A 26,303-nucleotide genomic window follows, 5' to 3' on the forward strand; every position below is an offset into this window, starting at 1 on the left:
AACGTCAGTACACTATGGGCAGCACCTGCACGCCCGCGCAAGCCCCTGGTCTTCACCTCAAAAACCTACGCGCAGGTTACAAAACCAAGCGCGCCCTGCCGTTACCTACGGAGAGAAAATGGCCGTTGGCACTGAACCGAGGCGCTGTGGGGCCAGCACCGCCGCCCAGCGCAGCACGCCCTCCACCCTCACCCCACCCGGGGCCGAGCCGCACGCAGCAACCTCCAGCCGTGCTCAGAAGCGGCGCCAGGCCGAGGCAAAGCAAACTCCCACCGCTAACACCCGCTCACCCCCAGCGCAGCGTCAGCGACACCACACAGGGGAGTAGCGCGCAGGCGCGGGGCAGGCCCCGCCCCCTCTGCCCCACCCGCCAATCGGCGGCGCCCGGGCACGCTGCGGCCGGCCGGTGCGCTGCGCCGCGCCCTCCCCGCGGCGGTCGGCGTGGGGTGCCGCGGGCATGGCGGTGGCAGCCGTTGGGCGCGTGCTGCGCCTGGGCGGCCGTTGGAGCGTGGCGGCGCGGGACGGGCCGCGCGCGCAGGTGAGAGCCGCGCCGGGCCCTTTCCCTGCCGCGCTGAGCGCCTCGGCCCCGCTCCGAGAGACCGGCTGCTTCGTGCTGGCTCCCCCTGCTCCGGGCCCTGGTGGGAAGCGGACTTACTGGGCCCGTGCCGTGGCTGCTCGCTCGCTCCTCCGTCGGGAGGAGGCGAGGGCAGGGCTCCCGAGGGGGCGAAGTGGGGGAGGCGGGCCCGGTGCGGCGGGCGCGGGCCCGGCAGGAGCGGCCTGCGGAGACGCTAACGCGGGTTCGCGTCCCCGGCGCGGCTGGGCGGGGGCCGGGCGGCAGCGCCGCGCACCTGGCGAGCAACGGGGGGCCCCGACGCGAGGTGTCGCCGCTCTCATTTCGGAGAGGCTCCTGCCGGCGAGCTGCCGTCGGTCCGCGGTTGCGCCGAGGTTTTGTGCCGCTCGCTGTCTCTGCACGGCCTGACTCGGCTGTGGCGTTACGGGGCACGGGCGGTGTGTGTAAACGGGGTTTGAGCAGGAAGGAGCGTGCGCGGAGTGGGCGTTGCTTTAATGAGTGCAGGGATTTGCCCTGTGGTTGCTGCTACGTAATAACTGTCCCGAAGCAAAACGAGGCATACCAGTGGACCAAACTAAAACTTGTGTGCTTTTATCTCTTAGTAACTCCCGAGATGCATTTGCTGGGAAGAACAGACACATTGTAAACCCACGTGTAAGTGTTTAGCACAGCTTTAAGCCAGCCACTTTAAAGTCAGTCCTACAGTTAACCTAGTTTTTTTTTCTTAATGTTTCTGTGTAGTTAAGGCCTTTTTTGTATATATTACTAGAATTAGGAGAGCTAATGTATAGAGCACGGCCTTAAACATGTGTAAAGTGCTTTGAGATTCCTGAATCAACAGTAATTTTTGAGGTTGATTGTCTTGAATCGTGTTTGGTCAGAAGATAGGTAGATAATGAACTCTACTGATTCCTGCAATAGAGAGAGAAATGTTTTCCACAAGTGCAGCAATTTCTGATTGAACAGGATTATCTACTTATTTTGAGACAGCAGTCTTCAACAGAGTACCAGTTCATTAAACAGCTTAGCTGCTGTCAGTGTTGAAGTGACAGCCCCTGTGTCTGTGCTCTTTCATATACCTATATATATTTAATCAGTGATCAACAAATGTACATAAAGGCAAGCTGGTAATATTTTGAAGTTACAAAGTAATTTAGGATAGTGAGGGCTGAACTTTTCAGTGACTGACTATGGGGTAACAGAAGATAAATACATTAGACGTAGAAATGCATGGACTTGGTTCCATGTGGGTAGTTTTTTATGCAGCAATCAGAAATTCACATGCTTAAGTTGTACAAGGAATGAAAATGAGAGTAAGGTTAAAAATGTAATGCTTGATGTAGTCCTTAATTTAAGCATCTTGTTTGGCTTTGATTATCCTGTATCAAAGATACAATTATGGCAATAACTTAGTTTTCCTGGTCAGGTGCCTGCTTGAATTTGAGCTGAATTCTTTTTCTATCATAATTGAGGAGATAGTATCAAAGCAGGGCTGGAAGAGGCTGTGAGAGATCATTTGTCTGTCCCTTCCATCCCCAAAAGGCAGGAACTATACTTAAGCCTGTAGCTGTATAAAAATCTTCCTATTTTTAACTGTCTGTGAACTAAAGGATATGAAAGGAACTAATGGGAGGCAGGGCCCAGGAAACGAAGAGATATTTTTTCACATGAAATGTAGTTAACGCGTGGAACTCTTGTGAGAATGTTGTGGATACTAGTCATTTATGTGAGTACAAAAAAGATCAAATGCAAGAAAATTCTCCTGAGGACTGTTAAATACAAGATATCAACATGTCTTTGGTTGTTGGAGACAAGGGAAGTGTCTTGGATAAATGTCGCTACTTGTTTGTCCTGTCTTTGTGGCTGTTCTTGAGGACAAGATGCTGAGCTGACACCTTTCCGACCTGCTCTAACCATTTTTTATGTCAAGTGCCTAGCAGTCCTTACTGTTAGAGAACTTGTTTATGATGCATATCCTAAATATCCCTTGCTGGAATTTAAGTCATTACTTCTTGTCCATCTTGGTATGGAAAATAGTTCAATTTCTTGTTCCTATATTTGAAAACTGCTCGTGTTGAGAGAGGAAATGGAAGAGAAACTCTGTAATTCTGGTTTCCTCAGCTTTGACTAAACAATAGGTCTTTGTTCTGTCCTTCTAATAAGCAAAACACAATTAGACATCTAGCCCAATTTATAAAAAGCAAAACACAATTAGACATCTAGCCCAATTTATAAAGAAAATAAATGATCTAACTCAGTTACTGTCTATCATTTCTGTTGTGGTTGCGTAGCATTCTTCTCAACAGAAGAGTTCAGAGTACCATATGAGCTATTGCATTTGGCTGTTTCTGCTGCCTTATGTAAATCACTGTGGATGGTATGTGTGCTGACATCAGAAGGGTGATATCACTTTTCTCTCCTGACAGTCTCCCAGAACTGCGTGCTTGGAAGGAAGCAGTTTTTTTCGGTTCATAACAAAGCTAGAGTTGAAGAGCGTGTTAGTATTTGATAACTTGTGCCTTAAAACAACCAGATCTAAATCCTATTCCCCATTATGCAAGTCTGATGCTTGCAAGGTATCTATATGTTTAGAGCTGTCTCATATTTCCATAGCATACAGAATAAACAAAACCTAATATGTGTAGATTTGATTGAAGAAGCACAGAAAGATGATTTTCTGTGTGGGAGAATACTAGTTTTGCAATTACCTCTTAGGAAATAATTCAACTTGAGTAAAAATTTCTTCTAATGAAATCCTTTGACATATCTGAAAAGTAATAGACAATCTTTTATGCTTATTTGCTGACACCTTGTGATACTTTCTGTTGTGTTTTACAAAATACTTATTAAAGCATTAGCCTGATATTGATCCACCTAATTAATTCAAAGGCCAGCTGAAAACTGAGATCATGTAAATATTGTATTTAAGTAAATCAATTAAAACACATTTAGAAACATTGCACTAGAAAGACAAAAGCTTAGATGTTGAACAGTCTGTTTTTTAGAAACTCAGGATTGTTCTGAGCATTTACATTCTGTATGGTATTTACATAATGTATGTTTTTTCTTATACAGTGAATGACCAAAGGACTGCTGTTAGTCTGCTTGGTTCTGTAGCACTAGCTGTATCCATAATCTAAGCTGATGGACATCAGGCATCTCCAGTCCTGCATGCTGGTGTGATTATACAACTGTGCATCTGCTGGTTAAGTTCTATTGCAAAGATAACTTCTTAGTGCAGACCTAGTTGTGTGCTGTGTGGTTTTGGAAAAGGAAATGGTTGAAGTCTGCCAAGCTTAGAGCACAGAAGCAGCGTGAAAATATCTACAGCTATATACACAGTGCGAAAGTTGGTGCCTACTCCAGCCTCTCTTGGTAGCTGTATCTCTTCAGTTCAAGTCTTCCCTGTCTTTGCGTCCACTTTCTTCCCATATCAAAAGTACAGGAAGCTTGATTCTTTGTTATTAGTGATATGCATTGGTTTTACACCCATTTAACACCAGTAAAGCAAAATTACTGTGACATGAGTAAGCAAACAAGTCCTCTCTTCTTGGGGAAAAAATAGGCCAGAATACTTGAAATTGTCTGAAAGCACCTAGTCTTTTTGAGGCAATTTTTTATGTAAGCTGATTTTCTATATATTTATTGTCTCCCTGGCAAATCAGGATTTGCCAAATTGTTTTAATGTTAAGTAATTGGGGAGGGGGGGGGCAGAGGGGGGAGGCTTAATTCTTGGGAGTTCTAGCTAGAAGTAAGCCTGTGCCTTCTCCCCCATGCCAGTGGAACAGTATTATTTCAGGAGTACTGTTAATCTCCATTATTGTTTAAAAAGTGGAGAGGCTGCTGTCTGCAATATTGCTTCATGAAATGTGCAAAAAGTAAATGCAAACCTCTGTGGTTTCCTCTGGAAAGCAGAGGAGTGCACTTTCTTGTTCAACTGAAATGCCACAAGCATTTGGCTTTGCTTTGCAGCTCTTGCCCATACCACCCATGAAATAGTACTCTTGTCCCAGAAGAGGTATCCAATACAATAGATATTAATTTGCATAAGAGGCTGTTTTCTAATTATGAACAGTTCGTGTGTCCAGGGACTTTTGATTAGTGACAAATTAAAACTAGGGAAGAATATGAATAGCTTGAGGGAAGGAGGACAAAAATGAGAAAATTACAATAGAAATTGTCAGGAATAAGATGAAAGCAATCTTTTTAAGTATCCTGTCTAAAGCATAGTAGAGAGAAAGCAATTTTGGGCCCAGTAATAAGGAATCATATGTTCATTAACAAGAATTACAAATAATTAGTTACTATTAAGACAAGTAAGAAGATGAATAGAATTCTTTCCTGGAGAGTATCTAGGAGAGAAGAAGAGGGAACATGTAGAGCTAAGTCTACATGCCTTACTCTAAGGCAATCACCAGAGCTTTCCTGGTGGAAACTGCAGTTTTAAGATTTTTTTTATTCCTTTTATATAAATATAAGCTCACAGAAAACATAAATGTAAGAAAAGGAGCAAACCAGAGTTAGCATTCCATACGATAAGTACAAGCTGTGGAGAAAACAAAGCAACACCAGCATCCTGAGCACCAAATTCCAGAGCTGTCTTTAAACTTTTTTTGGCAGAGATATTGCTTAATTTTGTGAGATACTGCTTAATTTTCTGTCTTGGTGGGAGGTAGGCATATTTTCATCTACGTCAAGTTATAAAAATATAGAGGGGTTTTTAGTTCTTTTCAACTTGTGCAGCCTTATTTATATTATTTCACCTTCTGCATCAAGCCTTATTGAATTTATAGGACCTATTCTGCAGCACAGGCAAATGCTATACATAGGTTTAAGACAGTATATGGTAGTCTTTATTCCAAATTGAAATTTTAAGCAGGGCTGTTAGATTTTTGTAAGTTGAAGCCTGAGACAGTCATGGACAGATAAATTGCTCATGAATAGTTTTACATATGTGCGCTAAATTGGATGTGTTGGGCTGGTCCAGCCTTGGCTACCAGATGTCCAGAAAACCAACTGTGTTCTGTGAAAATACAAGAAAAGCTGTGTTTCATTTCCTGTTCATGCAGGATTTGACTGTAATACAGAACACCCAAAGCTTCTAATCACAGGAGAAATTTGTGCAAGTTAACTCATGAGAATTTTGCTAATGTATTCAAGTCATGGAGGATAAATATGGAAGTGGTTAGACTTCTTTTCCATTTGTCATGACCATTTTTACCATCTTGTCATTAAAGCATAATCCAGTGATGATTATCTTATCTTTAAGAAGGGTATAAATGCATTTTTGTAAGTCTTTCTGCACTGCAAAGCAGTGTGCAATGGAAAAGGTGCATCTCAGCATGATTCAGCGACTACCTGTGGTTTTACCATGTTAGTGTTATTAACAAAAGGTGTAAACTGGATCACTTTTTTTGTTCCTGTTTTACAAATGTGCATATAATCTTATTTTGATGAGACAACATCTGCGTGTGTTCATGTCATCATGGTTATAATCGTTTGAATACTGGTGCTGTACTTTTATTAGTTACAGAAAGATAGATAGTATTTTGAGTTATTATTTTAACTCAGAATGGTGACATTCTTCAAAATGGTTAGCATGTCTACGTTGTGATCTGGAGACTGTTCCTATGACTCCCAGGGCGTTTAATCATTTCAGATGCTAGCTTTGTTCTGTCCCTCTTGATAAGACTGCTAGCTAGTTCACTTTCCTCTGTGTGTGTTTGGGCTTTAGATGTTCAGTCAGTGGTAGACTGCAGCTCCAGGAGCAGCTGAGGCAATTTAATAATTTTCCAAAAGAAATAAAGGTAAAGAGGGAACTCCTCTTTCTTTTTTCTTGCTCCTGGTTGTGTGGTTCTGCCACCTTCTCATGTCAGCCCTGGCCCTTGTCAGAGCCTTTTCTGAATTGCTTTGACTTGCTAGCTCAGCAGAGAACTACCTGCTCTTCGGGAGAAAGCAGAAGTTAGTGTTCTGCTAAATTTAGGCAGCTGAGTTGGCTTGCAGAAGAGTCTGAGTGCCAAAACTGCCACAAGGTGAGCGAAAGCAGTAGGGGAAAGAATGGGGGAAGCTGGCCCCCTCTGCTGCTGGCAGTGGTGAGGTGTGAGATATCCTCACTCAGCCTGTGTAACTGCACTGTCTGGTCACAAACTCGAGCAGTAGCACGCTGGAGAGAAATATTTCAGGGCACCATTGATTATTATCTGGTGAACAAACTTGGCATTTTTTTGATTCAGAAGTAGTTATCTCTGTGCTTTTTCTGTCCCTCATACTTCTTTTGTTGCAATATATATATATTTTGCTCCCATGTCAAGAAGGCCAAACAAATAATCAGCTCTCCAGTCAGTTTATGGAATAATTAAGCAACAGAGGACTTTCTTAATACTGATATTAGAGAGAAATTGGAGAGAAGAAAAGTGCATGAAAATTAGCACTAGGCCAGAATTGGGACATTATAGCTCTGTCAGCTCTGTCTCTGGTTTCTCTCTGAGAGCTTGATTGAAATCACTTAACTTAACTGGTGGTGATCTTGATTAAAAAAATGACAAATCTGTCTCTCACAAAAGTCAAAAGATAAGCATCCCCCGTGTTATGACTTCTGAGCTGGAACGATGTTTAGAAGTATTTGTTGATAAGAATTGCCTTAGTTTTCTAATAGTTTTACTTGAAATATTAAATAGCTTAAGAACCATTCTGGCACTGCAAACAAGGAGCAGAGTCTTTAGCAGTGTTCGTGCAGACACAGGACACCCGTGTGATTCTGTAAGCCATTAAACAGGCACCCCACAGATTCTTTTCATACTTCGTTATGAGATCCTGTTTTTGTGAATGTAAAACTGCTTAGGTGCTGATAGATCTCTTATTTATTAAAACTATGCATCTGTTAATCAGTGCCATGTTTTGCTTTTGCTGGATGTACAACGTACAACGCCGTTATTCTCTGTCAGAAAAATCTTGTTAAATAAAAAAAAATACCACAGCAACTTAAAATCTTGGTGCAAAAATACAAATATGTTCAATAAGAAGAAAAGCAATTGCTCAGAATTAGTTTTAATGTGTGAAAATGCTCAACTTTTAGAATGTGTATATCAGTTTATGGGTGTTAAGCAACTGGAAGAAAATGGTTTTGTGAGTATGACTGACTAACTTTTTTAACTTACTAAAATAGTGTGTTGCATCTTGTTTATAGGTATGTGAGGCTTGTTATGCTATGCATTTTATTTAGAGCTCACTGTGCCAAAAATACAAAATAAATCTCTTCCTCCTTTTTTTTTTTTTTTCTTTTTGTTAGACATTAAGGGTAATCTATACCACTGCAGTAGTGCAGAGGAAAAATGTAGCAGCCTCAGGACCTGAAAAGTACACGGAAGCATTTATTAAAAAACAGATTGAAGAGTTCAACCTAGGAAAGAGACATTTAGCCAACATGATGGGAGAAGATCCAGAAACTTTTACCCAAGAGGATATTGATGTAAGTACAGTTGCTCTGTTGGAGAAGTAATTTACTGTAGAGTTTCAGATATTGAAAGCACTTTACTTCAGCAGGAGCCCCTCAGCTCTCTGTGAATTTTAATCAAACTGTCAGAATAAGAAAGAATACTACTAAACGTTGCAAACATTGCAACTGTGACTGTGAATAGAGATTCTACCCCTGCTACCATGTGAGGTCAGGCATCACAGTATAGAACTGTATACCATATCTTGCTAAAGCACAGTAGGTCCTCTTTAAAAGTACTAATGGATAATCCCCTTGATCTGAGGTTATAAGAGGCACTGTAAAGGTTTATGTAGCACTTGGAAACGTTTACCCACAATTTGACCTGCTGTGTATATTTAGGTGAGGTTTTCTTTTGTGATACCGTGGTTGCTGGTAATACAAATTAAATTTTATAAGTGTTTTACAATCAACACACTGGCTTTGCTTAGGGATTCAAATATAGAACTGAATTTAAGTTCATATCAGTAGCTCCAAACATATTATTTTATTGCCATTTCCTCTGATAACTGACAGATGGGTTCCCCCCTCTTTCTCTGTGTCATCTAGGCTCATGTATAGATATGCAGTGTCTCACGCAAAAACAAAGTAATGTTGCATGGATTCTTTTAATGTCCCACCGTGTCTTCATTTCTGTCATTTTTATCTTATTTTGTCACACATCAGAGAGAGGGAGGAGAAATGTCATTTAGTAACTTTTGAAATTGTGTGCAGTTTCATGGCTGAAGCTTTTTCTGTTTTGCAGAAACACTATAACTATAGCCATGGCAGTTCAGTATATCAGCAGGGCCCTTAGGGGAGAACTAGTAATGCAGCATGTGCCAAAAGAGAAAAGTGCATGGTTTAGTTTGTCCAGAGGGAGAGGACTGTTTTGCTAGCATAGTTTTGTCATCTCTCTGTGGCAGAATTTTCTAGCATAGCTGTGCCCAAATAGGAGATCTTGACAGCATGCTTATGCTGAGAAAGATATCTCCATCAGTAGGTGATGATGCAGGCCAATTTCAACCACATTTGACAGAGAAGCTTTAAACCTAAGTTCTTAAAACTTCTCAGAAAATGGACGGCAAAGTAGAGAAGAGAGATGCTATAATGACCTGCTGAGAAAAAGGCTGAAATGAGTCGTGAGTGTTATCAGATATCAGAAAATCCATAAGGGAAGCTTGACTTCAAGTCACAAATCCATTGAAAATCAAGCTTTATGAGTACAGCACTATGCACTGATATTGTGATTGCTTTCATTCAGAGTTGTAGGTAGATAGGACTTTGCTCTTGTCTTCTACAGGCAAGTGCCATTGAAGACCCTTCTAGTCTCCATAGAAACTGAATAAGGTCTTGTCAAAAGTAAAGTCTATGTCAATGCATGTGTGTCAACAGTAAGAGCAGTCTGTTTCTTTGTTGGCTTTCTCGTTTCTTTAAAGACTATAAAATTTTCTTTCCCTGTGTTTTTCAGATAGTTTTTCTTTTTCTTTTCTTTCCCTTAGTGAAGCTTAACTTATTTAGTTACTTTCTTGCAAAGTGTTCATACATGGACCGGTCACCAAAAAACTCCCATGTTAGTACATATTTAGGTTAATTTTAATATTTAGGCTAATAGGTTAATTTTCCCAAAAGTTTAAATGGTAAGAGAGTGCATTCACCTGCGGTCCGACTTTACTCCCTTGATCGAATCCAGTGGGAAGGCCTACAGACAGTAAGATCTCAAGAAGTAGAAAATGACCATATCTGGGAAGGGTTTTCTCCTTTATGACCCCACATCGCTATGGTCCTTTGCACAAAATAACTGAGCTCTATCATTAGTAGAAGTAGATTCATTCTGAAAATTAGCTTTTACAAATGCAATGCAGGTGACATATATGGGATCTCTTCACAAAGTTTGTTTCTGGAAGGTGGAGAAATGGAGCCAAAAGAACAATGTTTTATTTAGTGATACCAAGTATCAATGGTACACATTTAATTTGTTCGTATTCCATCAGGTTTTGAAAATACTTAGAGTGCATAATAGTGTCTGCTATGCATAATTAAATTTCTGTTATAAAAATATAAAAGCTGCTTAAGCACTGGCAGGAGAATTATTAAGTTTTACATTTCGAACAGTAATAATTCTTTCTGATGACTGCTTATATACCTTCATGTCTTCTACTGTTAATCAGTCTATGCAGTGTATTTCAAAAGTAGACATCATAGGATTCTGTCCTTCACTAGAGTTTTAGGTATAGTTTAATAAAAGCTAAACCTTGTGAAGTTTTAAGGAGGAAAATAAGTTGACTTACTTGTTAATCCTTCTCCTGCATGTTGTGGAAGCAGAATTGCCTCTTACTGATGCTTTTATGTGGGAATGAAAAGTTGAGCTGTGCATTACAACTATATTTCTGGGGAGAAAAAATCTAGCAAATTGATGTATAACTCTGCAGAAGTCTACCGATTGCTTTTTAATTGGTATTATAGACCTTGCTCTGAAGCTGGGATGTTTTATTCTCCTATGTGTGAATATGTGGTATGAAGTTTCTCTAATTGATTTGCTTTGCCCATTCCATTTGATGTATCATTTTTCACAATATTTCATAATTTGTGCTCATTTCTAATGAACAGAGTCGTTAGGACAGGCATGTCTAAGTACAACTGACAGCTAACATTAGGTGCCAGATGCAGTTTATAAAGCTATGTAGAACTGCAGAGAACAGTTTAAATAAATTAGCACCTGTACATTAGTCTCACTTGCTGGTAATTTATAAGCGAATCAGTAGAGATGACATTTAGGTAAGTCATTGATCAAGTTAACAGCTGCATACCCACTGCCCAGCTGGGATACCTAATTAATAGAGATTGCAGTCCTGACCCAGTGCATTTCCCTGGTTGATTCTGTAATCCTTTTATTTTGTGATTTAACTTTAACTTATGGTTGTAGTAAACAGCCTACTTTCATTTTCCACTGTCAGTTCTGTGATACTCTACTTAAAGGCCCAGAAATCTTAAGTAAGATTAATACAAGAAAAGCATCTTAATCTCCATGACCTATTTATATGTCAGTATTTTTATTACTCATTTTTATGCAATCACTAAATGCTCTTCTAGATATCTGAACACATTATGAAGCAGTACTCTTCCCCAAAAGAGTCAGTAAAACTCAAAAGCTAGAATAACACTTATGTTCATTTTCTTTTGTTGTCTGCTGTATGACCTAATAGATTGCTGTCATGCAGACTGGATAATTTTAATATAAAATACATATTTTAAAATATCTTCACTTGCATATGTCTTGTTACAAAAGTACCAGTACAATTGTTCACTATGAAAATGTGTTATAAACATCGGAGACACTTTGTTCCTCACAGGGTATAGGTTCTTTCAATGAATTAAGATTTCCGTAACAAAAATATGTGGCACTGACTTGCTTTGAAAAACAGCTGAATACATCTGATTTTTAAACAAAGTTCAAATTTTATCTACAGAAACTGTTAGAAATGAGTGTTAGCCTATGTGAAATGCCAGAAATGTTATTCGGAACACAATACATTTCTGAATCTTCTGTTGTCTGTAAGAAGAGTATGATGTCCAGTGCTGTCCTAACAATAAATCATTGGATTTTTATATTGTGTTTTAACTAGTCAGTAGAAGCTAGAGCACTTTTTTCAACTTTTTTTTTTCTAGATTGAGCTAAATTCTACATCATTCTGTATTTTTTCATACTTCCACATCAAAGTTCATTTGAACTGATGGTTGTTGTATTTTTTCCTTCTCTGATTAATATTGTTCAGTGTTTTGAAAAGTTACTGTGAAAATAGAAATAATGATTGTTTCTCTCAATACAGATATTTTTATCTGAAAGCCCTGGACAAGATGTTGATTTTTTTTTAATGATTAATTCGTTAATATAAAAAATAATATATTGTAATTAACAATGTTAAGGTTGGGGGGGTTGCTTATAATAGCAATTTTTTTTTTCAGTGATTGCGGTTAAAACGGTGTCTCACTGTAAACTGGAAATTTATTTCTGCCCAAACTGTACTTCAGCTTCAGATAATGGATGACAAAGAATGGAGTGGTTTCAATAAATTTTAGTAGTTAGTCATTAGAGGAGGATTTTGTTTTATGATACAGTAAACTTAGGTATGTCACTTTTTTGTTTATCTTTTCTGTCTCATTAAATAAAAAGGCTGTTTCCAAGTTACCATTTCATGTACATTTTTATTTAATATTCATTCCCATATCTACCTCAAATATTCTCAGTTTTAGATGTTGAAATCTCTAAATACTACTGCTAGTATGGTTAAGAGTATAAACAGGTCTTCCATCAGCCATCTCTGTCTGAGAAGTACTTAACTGCAGTGGCTAAGCAATCCAGTTCAAGAACTGGAGATTTCCTAGGGAAGCAAGGTTTAAGAAGCGAAGTGAGTGTGGTTTGATCAAATTGAGGAACAGAAGCTGAAACAGCTTCAGAAATTCTCTTAAAATGTTACAGTGTAAAGTTTCACGTCTCAGCTTAGTGTTTTGATGATTGATGTTTTGTGTGTATTTAAAAAGGAATGAGCTTGATACTTGGTCCCCTGTGCCAAAGAAGATACTGCTGAAAGGGAATCCCAGGGTGGAGGGTTTCAGGGTTTTTTTTTTTCCTCTATGTTTTCGGCAAAGTACTTTTCTTCACTGGACGTTTCTTGGATAGCTCATGACTATCTTTACACATAATTTGAGCAATTAGAGTGGGACGTTTCATGTTTGAACTGTGGATTTAGCAGAAGTACAGGAAGACACTTAGGCAAGATGGATTTTTCCCTTTCCAAACCACTCTCCTACCCATGGAGGATAATTTAAGGACTGAACTGGCTCACGGTCTCCCTCCCCTATCCCAGTATGACTCATAGATTCAACTCGGTTTGAATTAGAGGCACTGAATTTTAAATTTCTCAAGACACTTAAACAAAAACAAATCACCAAAAAACACGTACACAGTCTGGCCCAGCTGGATGTATTCGATTTGGAACTAGATTCTCTGGCCTTTAAGAAAGTGAGCGAACGAAACCTTTTGGCTTGTAGGTAAGAAGGGCGCAAGAATCAGAAGGGATCAGAAGTCAGTGTGTACAACATGTACAATGAAGAGGGAAAATGAGGATGTGGCAGGTGTACCAAATTTGCACAGCATGCCACATGCGGTTCCAGACAGGTTATTTAATGAGTTATTTTGCATTTAATTTGTTTGAAGGACCACCAGATACAATTTTTTGATGGGGCAGAAGCTTGTTCTCGTTATTCCAACTGGCTGGAATTCAAATTTACAACCGCAAGTAAAAGGCACTGGCAGTCCTGTAGCAATACATTGAATCGACTAGTCCCTCAGCAAGTATTAATCTGGCAGGATTCCTTCTAGTTTAGGTAGCAGGAATGTTATGTTTACCAACTCAGTTTAAGAAACGTCTGATGTAAATATGTTAATTCTACCTTGTGTTCATTATAATCTACCATTTTTAAAGATGTAACTACAGAGTATTTTTCTTCTGCATGGATCAACAGCAGCATTTAAAATAAGCACCCTTCAATCTTTGTAGGAAGCCGCTAAAATTGTTTGCAGAAGAAGGCTGAAACCATTCCACTTTTTCCAGGAGTTTACATAATTTGTGGAAACACCAGTGTGTTATTAGGCACCAAGATTTTTAAGTTTGTTTATGCTGAAAATAATTATGGATATTTCTTTCTTAAAAAGATGTTGTGTTTGACGCCCAGAGGTGATGAAAGCAGTGTGATTTAGCAAATGAAATTGTGAAATAGCTACTCAGAATCTGTGGAAGTTAGAATGGGATGAATGAATCTTTCATATTTCAAATGATGGCCTCAGGAAAGCATTTCTTGGTCATACTCCTCTCGACATTTCCTTTCCCATCCAGAGTTCAATTCAGATTAATCACTGGAAGAAGGATGTGGGCCATATAGCCATTCCTGGAATGCAGAACTGCAGGTAGACCTCAAAGGTTTCCAGGGAGCTTCACTGTTAATATTTAAACCTTGATTAAAAAATTATAAAGTAACTTTCATCCGCTTTTTGTGTGTTCAGGAAAATACAGAACATGCAGTTAATGCTCTACTGAATTTTGATTCAATTGATGAAGATTCTTGAAAGGAAACCTGCGTTTCAAATCTGAAGATTTGCGTTGTTAAATGATTTCAGGAAAAGGTTTCCCTAATATTTATACCTTCCAGCTGTGGTTCAGCAGGACTAATTCCTATATCATTCCTGACATTGATCCACCATCTTATCTTATTGCTAGTAAATATGAGCATTTAGGATTACAGTTTTGCTAAAATACTCTTTTCCTACAAAACCAAAACATTTGCATAGACAAAATCATCATCCATAAAAAGTTTCAGAGGGACAGACTAACTTAGTAGGGATGTCTGATAAAAGTACAATCTGAGGACATCAGAAATTGAAGTTAAAGACCCTCTGCAGCCTGGTTTACAGCTATTTAAGAAGAAACTTTTCTGAATAAAGTAAAGCAAGACTTGAACTGGAGTTTTTTTGCATCCCAGGATAGTTCCCAACAGACTGTAAAGAAAAATACCCCTCCTTGATCACAGCTTCATAAACAGGGAGAAGGTAGGAAGGGTCGGTCTTGATTTTGGAACAAAAAAGATAGCAAACCCATGACATGGAATTATTATTCTTTGGCTAGTTGTGCAGAGAGCTGAAACCAATTTTAAGCTTGCTTAATGTAAGATTTATATATGCTTTAGCATGAGAGGCATGAGTATGCACTCAACAAGCTGTCTAAAATAAACTTTATAGACTTAATACTTCTCAAGTGACAATCATTCTCTTTGTTATGAACAGTAAATCTTTATAGTTGGTATTTATTAAGATTTCAGTGTCAGAGTAGCTGTTTTGAGATTCTGGAAATGCTTGTATAAAGACTACCTCTTAAGTACACACACAGTCAGTCTCAGCATCCTATAATAAATTCTTTTAATATATTATTATATAAGGTGTTTGTTTAGCATCATTTGGCTCACAGCAGATTTCTCTATTGTCATCATAATTAATCCCCATTTGTTCATAAATAGGTGTTCACCTACTGCGTGTATGCATAAAATGCCCATTGACTAACAAATGGGAATATAGTAGTCACTAAGAGAAACAAAATTACCATTTCATGAAATCAAGTTAAGCCTTTTGTTTGCTTCAGAATTCTCAGAATTTCTGTTCAGAATGCCAGTAGGGGATTAATGAAAGTAATAGGTTAAGTCTTTTTACACTCCATGCATATTAAATCAGTTGAAGCGCTGACAAACCAATCCATGTCCATGCAAAAATTATCACCAAGTAATAGCCCTAAGATAACCTAACCAATAAAGAGGCATTATTCTTAAGAGAAGATTTTTAACTCTGGTTTTAGTGGAATTCCACTTTTCCTTACTGTCTAGTGGAAGTACAGCTAAGACCACTGCAGTGGGTTTTACTCAGGTAGTCCATGTAACTGTACAGTCTAAAGATTTCTATCTCTAATTTTAATACCCACTCTCCAAAGTAGGCCACATTTACCAGACCCTTACATATGTGGACTGTCTCTGGCTAGTTCTTTCTGTTCTGTTTTTAAAAACAACAGAAACAAACAGTTCTCATGAATGCTTTTTTTCTTTATTAAATTATGTTTTAGTTTCTTTGAAAAGGGAAAGTAAGGTGATGTTGAACAGAAATACATCTCATGGGATTTAACCTTGTAAGCTGTTTTGCCTTACATTTTGCCAGGGTGCTTTGGAGTATTCATATACCTACCTTATTTGCTGGAGGCAAATAATACTAACATTAAATGTCACGTACGAATAGCAGTTGATGCTAGTTGGGTAAAAACAAACAATTTACTTGTACTTTATACTTGTACTATATTTCATAAGAATAATGCTAAACCATGAGTGATAAGCATCATACATTTTTCTAAGTTGTGTTTTGGCAAACCCTTAGGTGTCCAAAGGGAGAGGACTGATATTTTAAAAAAAGAGAAACAACAGTTGGAATTCATTCTTCTCTCAACTATTATTAGTTCGCGTTCAGTATTGATTGTAGTGATTCACAGTTGTTTCCAAATGGAATGGTCAATGAAATTCTTATGGAGACTATGTAAAATATCTTCTACTGCCACAACAAGTGCTGCTTTTAATAGACTTGAAGAAACTAAGTCTGTAGGTGCTGGGTACCAAATGTGCAAACATTTTGTCCAGTCATTTTGTATTAGAATAAATAAAATTTGCACTCTCAAAATCTCTCAGTAGGCACTGTTAACAAGCACTGATCTTTTCGGAAAGATGAATGTTCTGGATTCCCTTAGAAGTCACAGTATTTGAAATTTTAAGGGAAAATCACTCTGGAAAGTTGGGACTTACAGCTGAGTATTCTATTGAGTTGCAATAAATATGTACTATAAAAATTAAACTTTGAAGAAGAAAGTATTGATACACTAGATCACAGACTTCAGAACAAAGTCTTTTTATTCTTCATGTGAAGATTCCTAAGAAAATTAATTGCTTTTGTTTTCACCACAGCAGATCCATAGCACTTTTTTATTACTGATTCATTTGTCTATGAGTTGTGCTACTTTTGTAGAGAAAGTATCTAAGGTGTGTTTTGCTGCTTCTTTTGCAGGAAGAAATACATTTATGATCTCTGTGTTTGTTTTCAGAAAGCTATTGCCTATCTCTTTCCTTCTGGCTTATTTGACGAACGAGCCAGGCCCATGATGAAGGTGGGAGTTTTTGTTGCATTTCTGAGTACTTTAGCACAGTATTTTAAGCAACATTTTTCTTTTGCTGATGTATGTTTGTTTGTTTATTTACAGCATCCCACTGAAATTTTTCCAGAGAAGAGGAGTAAGTGTTCATTGATTTCTAATTCTAATTTTATAATAGGAGTTTCCTATATGTAGAAGTGAGCAATACAACCCCTGATCCTGATATTCTAGGTCTTGGGATAAAAAATACTGCTGGATTGTGAAATTCCAGAGGTCTTTTCAGACATCTTGTGAACTGACTATAGATAAATATTTTTGATTGTTTAAAAATAAATAAATACAGTAGGTAGGATGACATGCAATATCCATTGAAATCACTGGAACACCTTTTGTTGAATTCTGTAGCTTCTCGTCAGAGCTGTCTATCTCATCCATAAAGTATTCATTAATACTTTTAACCAAAAAATTTCCTGGTAACTTCATTGCTCAGAAAGGTAGAGGACATACAGCTTTGAAGCTTGTTGTTGTTGTTGTTATGTTTTTTGTTTTTGTTTGTTTTAATACTGAACTCATTATTTAAACTGTATGGATCTCCAAGTTTTAACATCCCAAAGACATGTCCTAAAATCTCCCAAATTCTGAATACAATTGTCTTACCTCCAAAACACAATTGTACTAGTACTTAGTTTAGTTTAGACGTGTTATACTAATATGGAACTTGTTCTGGGTTTAGAACACTTTGTTTTATAGAGCTGTTAATTTTTCATCTTTCATGATCATTATGCAGATTTCAAATGTCTCTTAATTTGTACTTTTTTCTATTCTAAACTGGATATCTGTATCTATAGTACCAACAATACAGTCTTTGAAAGTTTAAGATGTACATGAGGGATTCCCTCATATTACAAGATATTTAAAAACACTGTATTAAATAATTGGTTATAATTGCAGATCGAGATTGTTTTTTAACAAGGTGGTCTAAATTATTAGATTTCCAGGCAGTTTGAATACCCAAGAAATATCTTTGTTCTCTGATATTTAAAAAAGTGATCAGTGTTGTAGAAGAGGTTTAAAACTGCAATTAAATAGAAGGATATTTTTAATGAGTATATATTGCTTTCTTATCTGTTCTTGCTTCTCGTTAGAAATCCAGTGGGGAGAAGATGGTCGACCATTTCACTTTCTCTTTTATACTGGCAAGCAGTCATATTATTCATTAATGCATGTAAGTATGTTATAATCTGTAATAAATAATGCTAGCTCTCAGTCAAGCATGCGTTATTCTAGAGATGTGTTTCAGGAGCTCCTGAATTTACTCAGCATTTTCGCGGTAGGCCATAATACCACCACCTGAAGTTGAACGTGATGCGTTTTCATTATGAGACAATATCCATTCTTAGAGGTATTTTTACATCAAATTTAAGAGAACAAAGTACATTATATCTCCTGCTTTAATTTGGGGTTTATTTTACATTTGGGGCTATGAACACTTTCTTGTATGCTACATCTGGATCAGTAGCACAAGGTTAGTACTGGAGAATGCGTATAAAGCAAAAATGTCTAGTTTTGGGAAAATTCATTGTTGAATAGCAAATATTTTTCCTCTTAAAGGGCAAAGCTATAGGAAATGTTATTTGTGCTGACATTTAGTATGAAAAGAAAATTTGCATTTAAACTGCTTAAAAAAAATCAATTAAGACTTTCATTCATGTAAACTTAAGGCTTGTTCTTGTTAGAGTGGTTCCAGGAGTAAGGATCTGTGTCTGTTTACCTTTATGATAAAAAGTTTATCTAACAGAACGTCACTAGATCCTGATCCTTGATGTGAATTATGAACAGACATTTCGTATCTATGACCATCAACAGCATAAGCTTTATCGGCATCTGTAGAAGAGGTTATAGAGAGATAGGCAGGTTTTTTGTGTATACTTACAGAAGACAAACGCATTAATTTTGAATGCAGAAATTTTTAATTGGACAGTCCTGTCAGATTTTGTTTCTTCAATAGATAGTCTTGAAAAGTTGGTTCTGTGATTAGTCTGTTCTCCAAAAATAAATTTTATGTTATCAAATTCTCTGCACAGCTTTACCGTGTGTCATTTTTCTTACTAGAATTATTTGATATTTATTTGTGTTCTGTGTACCCAAAGGATAAAATCCCCACTTGTCAGGTACATTTATTTCTTTTAGAGAATAAAAACACACCCTTCTACTCCCCACCCCCCTTCTTTTTTGTTGCTGACCTTGGGCAAATGAGCTTCTTGCCCTGGCAGAAATGAAATGAATGATAAATGTAGAGTGTGTCTTTGCTGAGTAATGGAGCTGCAGCATAGGCTTTCCACAGAGGTTTTCTCCTGCACAGCCTGAGGCAGCCCGAGGACCCCTGCTGTTCATTTAAATAGGTATGTCAAATCTGCCTCGAAACGCCGCTGGTTTGATCTGTGGTAATATTTGTGAAGGTTCCATATGGACTTGAGCCCCCTGCAGTGCTAAGAAATAATGTACAACGCTTCATGGTGCAGACGCAAATTTTCTCTGAAAAGGGATGCAATGCTGCGTTTTAGCTGTCGGAGAGGATGATGGAGCTGACGCGCTAGGCCTGTCAACTTGTTACACGGATGGGTTGCACGCAGCGAGGCTGTGGAAAATCTGTGCCTTTTAACTTTTCTACTTAATCACGGTTGTAGCATTGCCTTTAGACTGTATGCTACATTAATTCTCTTCCTGCCTTCTGCCTTTCATCCCAAGTTTCACGGAAAAAAGTAAAGCATGCAGGTCTTGTAGAGGAGCCTTATCAAACAGCTGTCATCTGACAAGCCATTTGCATTTGTTTTGGCTGAAACAGAGTAACCCAAGGGCAAGATGTTTTGTTGCATTCCATCATAATGAAGAAATTACAAATTTTACAAGGAGCATAAGTTTATTTTTAGCTCTTTCTAGCCTTTAGAAAGAGTATGCAAGATTGCATTGGAAAATTAAGAGAGTAGTGTGCATCTTGTTGCCACACTGTAAGAAACCACTGTCAAACAAAATCAGTTTGACAAATACAGATTTCATTAGTGTAGGATATGTAAGTGCTTGAGCATTCTTAGAATGTTTCTAAATATCTTCATTAAATAGAATTATATAAACCTGAATCCATTAAGTGGCATTTAACAATCTTTTAGTTAGTTAACCAAATGAAAGATGAAATCTGCATAAAATTCCCCGTGTTATTTTAACCTCTTATTAGGTAAGGCTAATGTGTGCTGAAGAAAATGTATTTTAAAGTCTCAGGGCTAATTCATTTGGCTAGGAAAAAAGAAAGGTTGTATGTTAATACAGACTAGTGTAAGTATTCAGTCCCATTTGAGGCTATCCTTTAAATTGTTACATAAAGTATAATAAATAGGATAAACATTATTTAGCTTAAACTTTTATGTCCTTAATTACTACATAGACTTACATGGAACTTGAATTTTATTAATTGCAAGTGAGATAACTGGTTGCAGTATTATTAGTTTAGTTAATGCTAATAAATAGTATTACCTACTTATTAAAATAGTGACTGCATATATTTTCCATATGTATTATAACAGGCAACGTGTATGTTGATATATGGCTTGAATATTAAGTGAACTTTAAATAAAAGATACTCACTTTTTATACTCCCATTGTTGTCTTTGTTCTGCCTGTTGAATAAAGTTTATTTGCAGGGAAAAGGACAATTTATTCTCTCTTGATACACAAAAGTGTTGCACAAAACACCATTTCACAGATGTTTAATGATGGTAGATTTGATCATCTTCTAACTCCATAGTTTTTTCAAAGAGAAATGTGGTCATATTTTTGTACCGTGAAGAACAAGACAAAGTAGTCTCTCCAAATGATTCTGTGTAGCAAATATAATTTTATGTTCTGCTTCTTGTACCTCTTTTAGAAATATCAGAGGTTGTAGATAATATATACACAGAGCATTTTAAATCTTAGAAAAATAAAAACAAAAAAGGCATACACTCAAGTCAAAAACATGTAAGAAGCAAAGAAAAAAAGGCAAAATAAAATATAAAATTACATGGGCTCTGCAGCATTTTTTAACCATAGTATTAAATTATATACTGCACAAGGTGTTTTCCATATAAATCTGTTCTTCTAGGGTTCCACTTGCTAATTTCTTTCCTTTTTTTATATAGAGGGAAACAAGCATATGATTTTTCATTTTAAAAGGGTGCATCCTTGTACAGATCTGAGATTTGATCCCTCTATTAGAAATGGAAGCATTTCAGTACACAGCCAATCTTGTGAAATCAGCTATTTTGATTGTATAATAGCTGAGTTTACAAGACACACAGATGTGTACATTCATGAGTTTGACTATTGAATCTCTAAGTGATTAGTAAAATCTTCACCTGCCAGCTTGAAAAAGCAGGCTTCTTCAGAAGCTTTCTTTAGTCTTTGGGGAGTGAAGATTTGTCAGATAAATTACTGGGCATTGCATATGATTCCTGATTTTGCAAAGACTCATCCACGTACTTTACTTCACACATGTGATTGGTTCCATTAGTCTGACAACTTCATCTCTGTACAAAAAATTAAATACATGCATTAATTTTTTTTAATACTTTGGGCCAAGATTTTGTCTCATAAGAGAGATGCAAGTCCACTTTTACTGCCAGGAATATGCAGGAAATTATATTTAGCAAGAGCATTTCTCCTGCACTTAGAAGTACTTTAAGATAGTACTTTTTAATGTTATTTGACTTCATCTGCTGTGTAAAGTTTTTTTTTTTTTTTTTTTTTCATTTTGTACGAATGGATATTGCTACAGTAATTCAACCAGAATAATTTTAAGAGATCATCTTATGTGCTGGAAGTGCACATTATTAGAACTTACATGTGCTGTGGAGTTTTAGTATTCCTCAGGAATACCTAAAGAGTATCTTAAGGAAAATCTTACTGTTCCAGCTGTTGCAAAGCTTTCTTTGTAGCTGTAACAATGAATTTCTAAGTCTTAAAAACTGGCAGGTGGCAACTCATACCTCATTTCGTTTAGCTACATATATCAGTAGTTCCTGAACATGATTGAATCCTGAAGTGTCCCTTGAACTTGCTTCCTGTTACCTGAAGATATTTCAGTTGTTTTTTAGAAGCAGTTCAGACAACAGTCAGTCTGTACTAAGGTAACAACTGTGATTTCTGCCTTTTTTATCTTTGTTGGTAAGACTGATGTAGTTGTCTTTTTGTTAGGCACCTGTTTGATGTATTCTTTGCTGACCACTCTAATAAATAAATGTGTATGCCAGAGTGTAGTGACGATGATGGCTGTTTGTGAGGAGGCAGACTGGACTTCTCTTGCCAGTTAGGAAGGTGGCACTGTATGCCTTATGGAGACAGGAGGGTGAGCTGAGAGGCTAGCAGCAACGTATGAACCCTTCATATACATTTCTAAGACCTACTAACCCAGTACCCCTCCTAATTACCTAGCAAGCCTTCTCAGTGTCCAAAATCTCTTTGTCATGCCTGGTTTGACTTCATCCAGTTCCACAGACTTGCAGAGCTCACAGGAATCTGACAAGTCTTCCAGTAGAGATCTCTCCAGATAGATGACCTACAGCCAAAACCTTCCTTCTCCTTCTCTTCCTTCCTCCCTATAATCCAGAGTAGAAGCTTCCATGCCAATTCTTCCTCTCATCTAACTACAAGCGCATAAAAATTGCTTGGTGACAGGCACACCCCATGTCCTCTAACCCAAACCATAAGGCGGGGGGGGGGGGGGGCAGGTGTTTCTCATATAGAAAGTAAGCTTTGTAGCCTAGCAGGCTGGTCTGAAATGAGCTGTTAGGATTATTTGTGATGTGACGTGCATCTTGCCCAAATACTACCATATCTTGTAAGTTTACAAAGTAAGAGATCTACTGATAAATTTGTGAGGTCTGGAAATACTTGAAAGTATCATTTGTTGTTCTCTTTTATATGTTATTTCCTATGTCTTAAGATAAGTAGACTGTAAAACAAATGTGAACTCTTACAGGTTCTTAGTTCCTACCTGACACAGCTATTTCTATTAAAGAATAAAGGATTTCTGGAAGGCATACTACTGTAATACATGAGTTTCTGCACTGTCTTAGGGGAAGGTGAACAGTTTTATACTTTAGGGTTTTATACCGTGGAATTATTCCAAAAATACTTTTGTTCACTCTGCAGTTAAAAGTGTTACCAGTGACCTGCATCAAAGACTTTTTTAGTGAATTGTCCCTGTCTATTTAAATGCTTTTGAGTGTAGCTCAGATAACAATCTGTTCTTAGTTCATACACTTTAAGTACAAATATTTTTAGTGTATGTGTGGGTGTGTTTTTATATTAGTGGATAAATCAGTTTGAGCAGTAGGTACTTAAACTATGAGAAAGGTTGTGGGGTTTATTGAACAAATATTAAGAGCTGCAGAATCTTTGTTGTATCTTATTGCAAATCACAGTATTAGTTATGTTAAGAACTAGCATTTCGGTCGTTAGTTTTTGAGAATAAGCTACTGTCTTACATTTCCTCTTGCTGATGATCTGTTTGCTTTGTAAGTAGTACAAAGGAAAAAAAAAAAGGATCGTTCCTTGTCCCCAGTAATTCTGTTACTGTAGTTTCTCTCTATGTTTAAAAGCTTTTACTAAAACTCGTTATATTAATAAAATAACTGAAAGTGATTATAACCTTTCTATTTTCATTTGTTAATAAAAGAAAATTCTTCGGAATATAAGTACTTTGCTCTAGTACCACAGCTCTGTTTTGTTTCAGTATTATTTATAATTATTTCTCCAAATACTCTTTATTTAACTTCTAATTTAAATTACTGTCATAATTAGGAGTATTTGACTTTGTGATTTAGAACCAAATAATCTCTGAATATTATTGAGATGAAGAAAAATGGAAAATACTTTATTAAAATAATCTCTCCTGTAATATTTTCAGTGCATCTTTTAAAGTATTTTTGTTTTTCTAAACTTGTAAATCACTGTCACAGTGAGCCTTGTTTGAAAACACATAGCTAAGAACTTAAGGAAACTAACTGTTATGCCAAAAAAAAGAGCATTAGTGCTGAAATCCACAGTCAGTACATCAGTAACGTTTGAAAGAACAGAAACTGATTACGGTAACTGTACAACCTTAAATCTGTCTCTAGGGACATGCCTGGGTGAGAGGGAATTCTGACTGATGCAGGTCACTTCTACAGCTGACAATCTAGATAAATGTAGAAAAATCTAACTAAATTAAATTAATTAATTTTTTTCTTATTCTTTTACTTTGTCAGTATTTTGATAAAGTCAAGATAAAACTACTGTACATTATGTTGTGAAAGTACATTGATTATACAAATGTTGCTTTCCTGTATATGTTTGAGAACTTGTTTTAAGAAAGCATATATACGAAGACAATGAAGATTGTTAAAGAAAAATAGCAGAATTCAGAATGAATTAATTTGATCTGCATATAAAAATATTAAATATACTAAGTTCTTGTTTATTTAGTTTTAACTCACTGATTGTATTTTTTTTTTGATTGTTGAAGTTTTGCCTGTGTTTTGACCTTTTCTGAATTTTAGATGTTTGGAAAGCTAAAGCAACTGAATGTGTGTTCTTAAATAGAAAGATAAATATTAAATGGAGAAATGCATTTAAACTTTTTTCCATATATATTTTTAGGAAACATATGGAATGTTGCTAAATGCTCAGAAATACCAAGACCAAATGACAGCTCAAGGCTTTCCTCCTGAGAAAGAAAAAAAGTAAGCTTGTAGTTGGAATGAATATTGGTATTAACTTTCTTAAAATACTTCAATATGTTATTTTGGCGCTTCTTATAGTCTTAGATCCCAGTGTTCTTGACCTGTTGAATTTGGAGAGAATGTATAATTCAATCCAAATTCAAGAGAACTGTATTTCTGCAGTCTTTCCCCCATCCCACCTGCCTTTTATTCCACAAACACATTTTTGGACTTTTTGCTGTTTCTTTGCTACTATTTGTAAGCTAATTTCATGTTGAAAAGTATGTCCGTAATACCTGTGGAGTGCTCAGTTCTAACTGTATAAATAGGGAAAAAACCCAACTATTTCTCTTGCTCTTGAATCTCTCCTCCTGCTCTTTCACTTTTCTCCCCTGTATAGGAATTCTAAAGTGTGATTTGAAAATGAATAATATCCAAGATTCAGTGCCTTCTGCCTATGTATAGAATTTTCTAATTACTTCTTTATTAAAGATTTTTGAAAGGAGGTAAGTTCTTTGTGAGAAACAAGGCCTTTGTAAACATCAAGTAAGTTGCTCACTTCCGGACACTGCTAAGGTGTAAAGCTCAGATCTTGTCTTTCATTAGGTACAGTTCTTGAATATTTTTATCTGCAAATATTTCACTCAGTATCAAAATACATTGTTTCACTATTTTACTTCTAATAATTTTGAACAGCTAAATCATCAAAACTGCAGTCATTCCAGACAATCTTATTTGTCTGAATTTGTTTAAATATCACCATTGTTAGTTATTGAATTTAATGTCTTTAAATTTAATCTTCCTTCTTTCTCCTCCTTAACCTCTCTGATAAGCACAGCAAAAGCTGTTCAGCTAGTTAGCTCCTGAACAGAAAAGATACATGTCAGCCAGAGGAAGGAGCTATGGGGAAGTGCTAGATTTGTGGTTTCTTAATGCATGCAATCAGGATTGTCTTTGAAATGAGTATATGCTTTAAGAACAAAGCTTTTTTTTTTTTTTTTTTAAAGAGAACCAAGAAGAATACAACCTGTTTTGAAATTTTTTTGAAACACTTTCTTGATATGGTAGAATATTAAATCAAGCAAGTAGTTAAAAGAAATGGATTTGGCTGGGAAATTTTGTTTTCAGCACTTACTGCTTTTTTGCTAAGTAGCTTTTTTTGGTATGGTTACTTTTTTCAATATGGAAGTTGTTTTTATATTTATTCTTACTGTGTATTTTCTAGCCAGCTTTATGTGCTATTTCAGTTGCACATCATGTTGGCCTTTCATTTCTTAATTTCAGCAATTTTTTATTTGTGTTAGGAAGAGAAAGGATTAATTTGCTGGATTATTTCTGTTTCTTCAATAACAGAAATTGTGTTTCTTTGTAGTTTAAAAAAAGAGTCCCATGACATACAGAATGTTTTATCATAGATTCCTGTTAGTTTCTGAGCAGACAAGGGAAGAAATAAGTTCAGTTTCTTAGTGTATCTTTCTGAAAAATAATCTGATATGACTCTTCACAGAGCTAAGCCAGTGGATTTACTGATGTGGAAAATGGTCAGAAAGGTGGTCAGAGTCGAAAGCTTTTTCCCTTTTTACATTTGTAAAACTTCAAAGAAATCAAAGGATTATTTGAGACCTATTTTCCACATTGAATGTGGTCTTTCATCTGGGATGCACCTGGATAATTTAACTCCCAATGTAGATAAGGTTTTCTAGTTGGGTATGTTATTTTGATTTTGAGGTGGCGGGAAGACAGGAGACGGGACATACTCTGTAATATTAACCATAGGGTTAGGACCTGATACTGAA

The 26,303-nt window shown here is 36.9% G+C and overlaps 1 protein-coding gene across 2 annotated transcripts in view; it reads left to right on the top strand.

Moving 5' to 3' along the window:
- Positions 1–343: 343 nt before the first annotated feature.
- MRPS9 (mitochondrial ribosomal protein S9) overlaps positions 344–26,303 on the top strand; it is a 34,158-nt gene continuing 8,198 nt past the window's right edge. Inside the window, exons 1-6 of one of the 2 annotated variants that reach the window (XM_064502961.1) lie at positions 344–538; positions 7,860–8,039; positions 16,727–16,789; positions 16,883–16,913; positions 17,920–17,999; positions 24,446–24,528. In XM_064502961.1, the coding sequence (XP_064359031.1) occupies positions 458–538; positions 7,860–8,039; positions 16,727–16,789; positions 16,883–16,913; positions 17,920–17,999; positions 24,446–24,528 (518 nt within the window). In that variant the 5' untranslated portion in view covers positions 344–457. The remainder of the gene's footprint in view (positions 539–7,859; positions 8,040–16,726; positions 16,790–16,882; positions 16,914–17,919; positions 18,000–24,445; positions 24,529–26,303) is intronic. The other variant, XM_026103269.2, reaches the window with a different exon arrangement.

This window comes from Dromaius novaehollandiae, chromosome 1 (genome assembly GCF_036370855.1).
Source record: "Dromaius novaehollandiae isolate bDroNov1 chromosome 1, bDroNov1.hap1, whole genome shotgun sequence".
NCBI lineage: Eukaryota > Metazoa > Chordata > Aves > Casuariiformes > Dromaiidae > Dromaius > Dromaius novaehollandiae.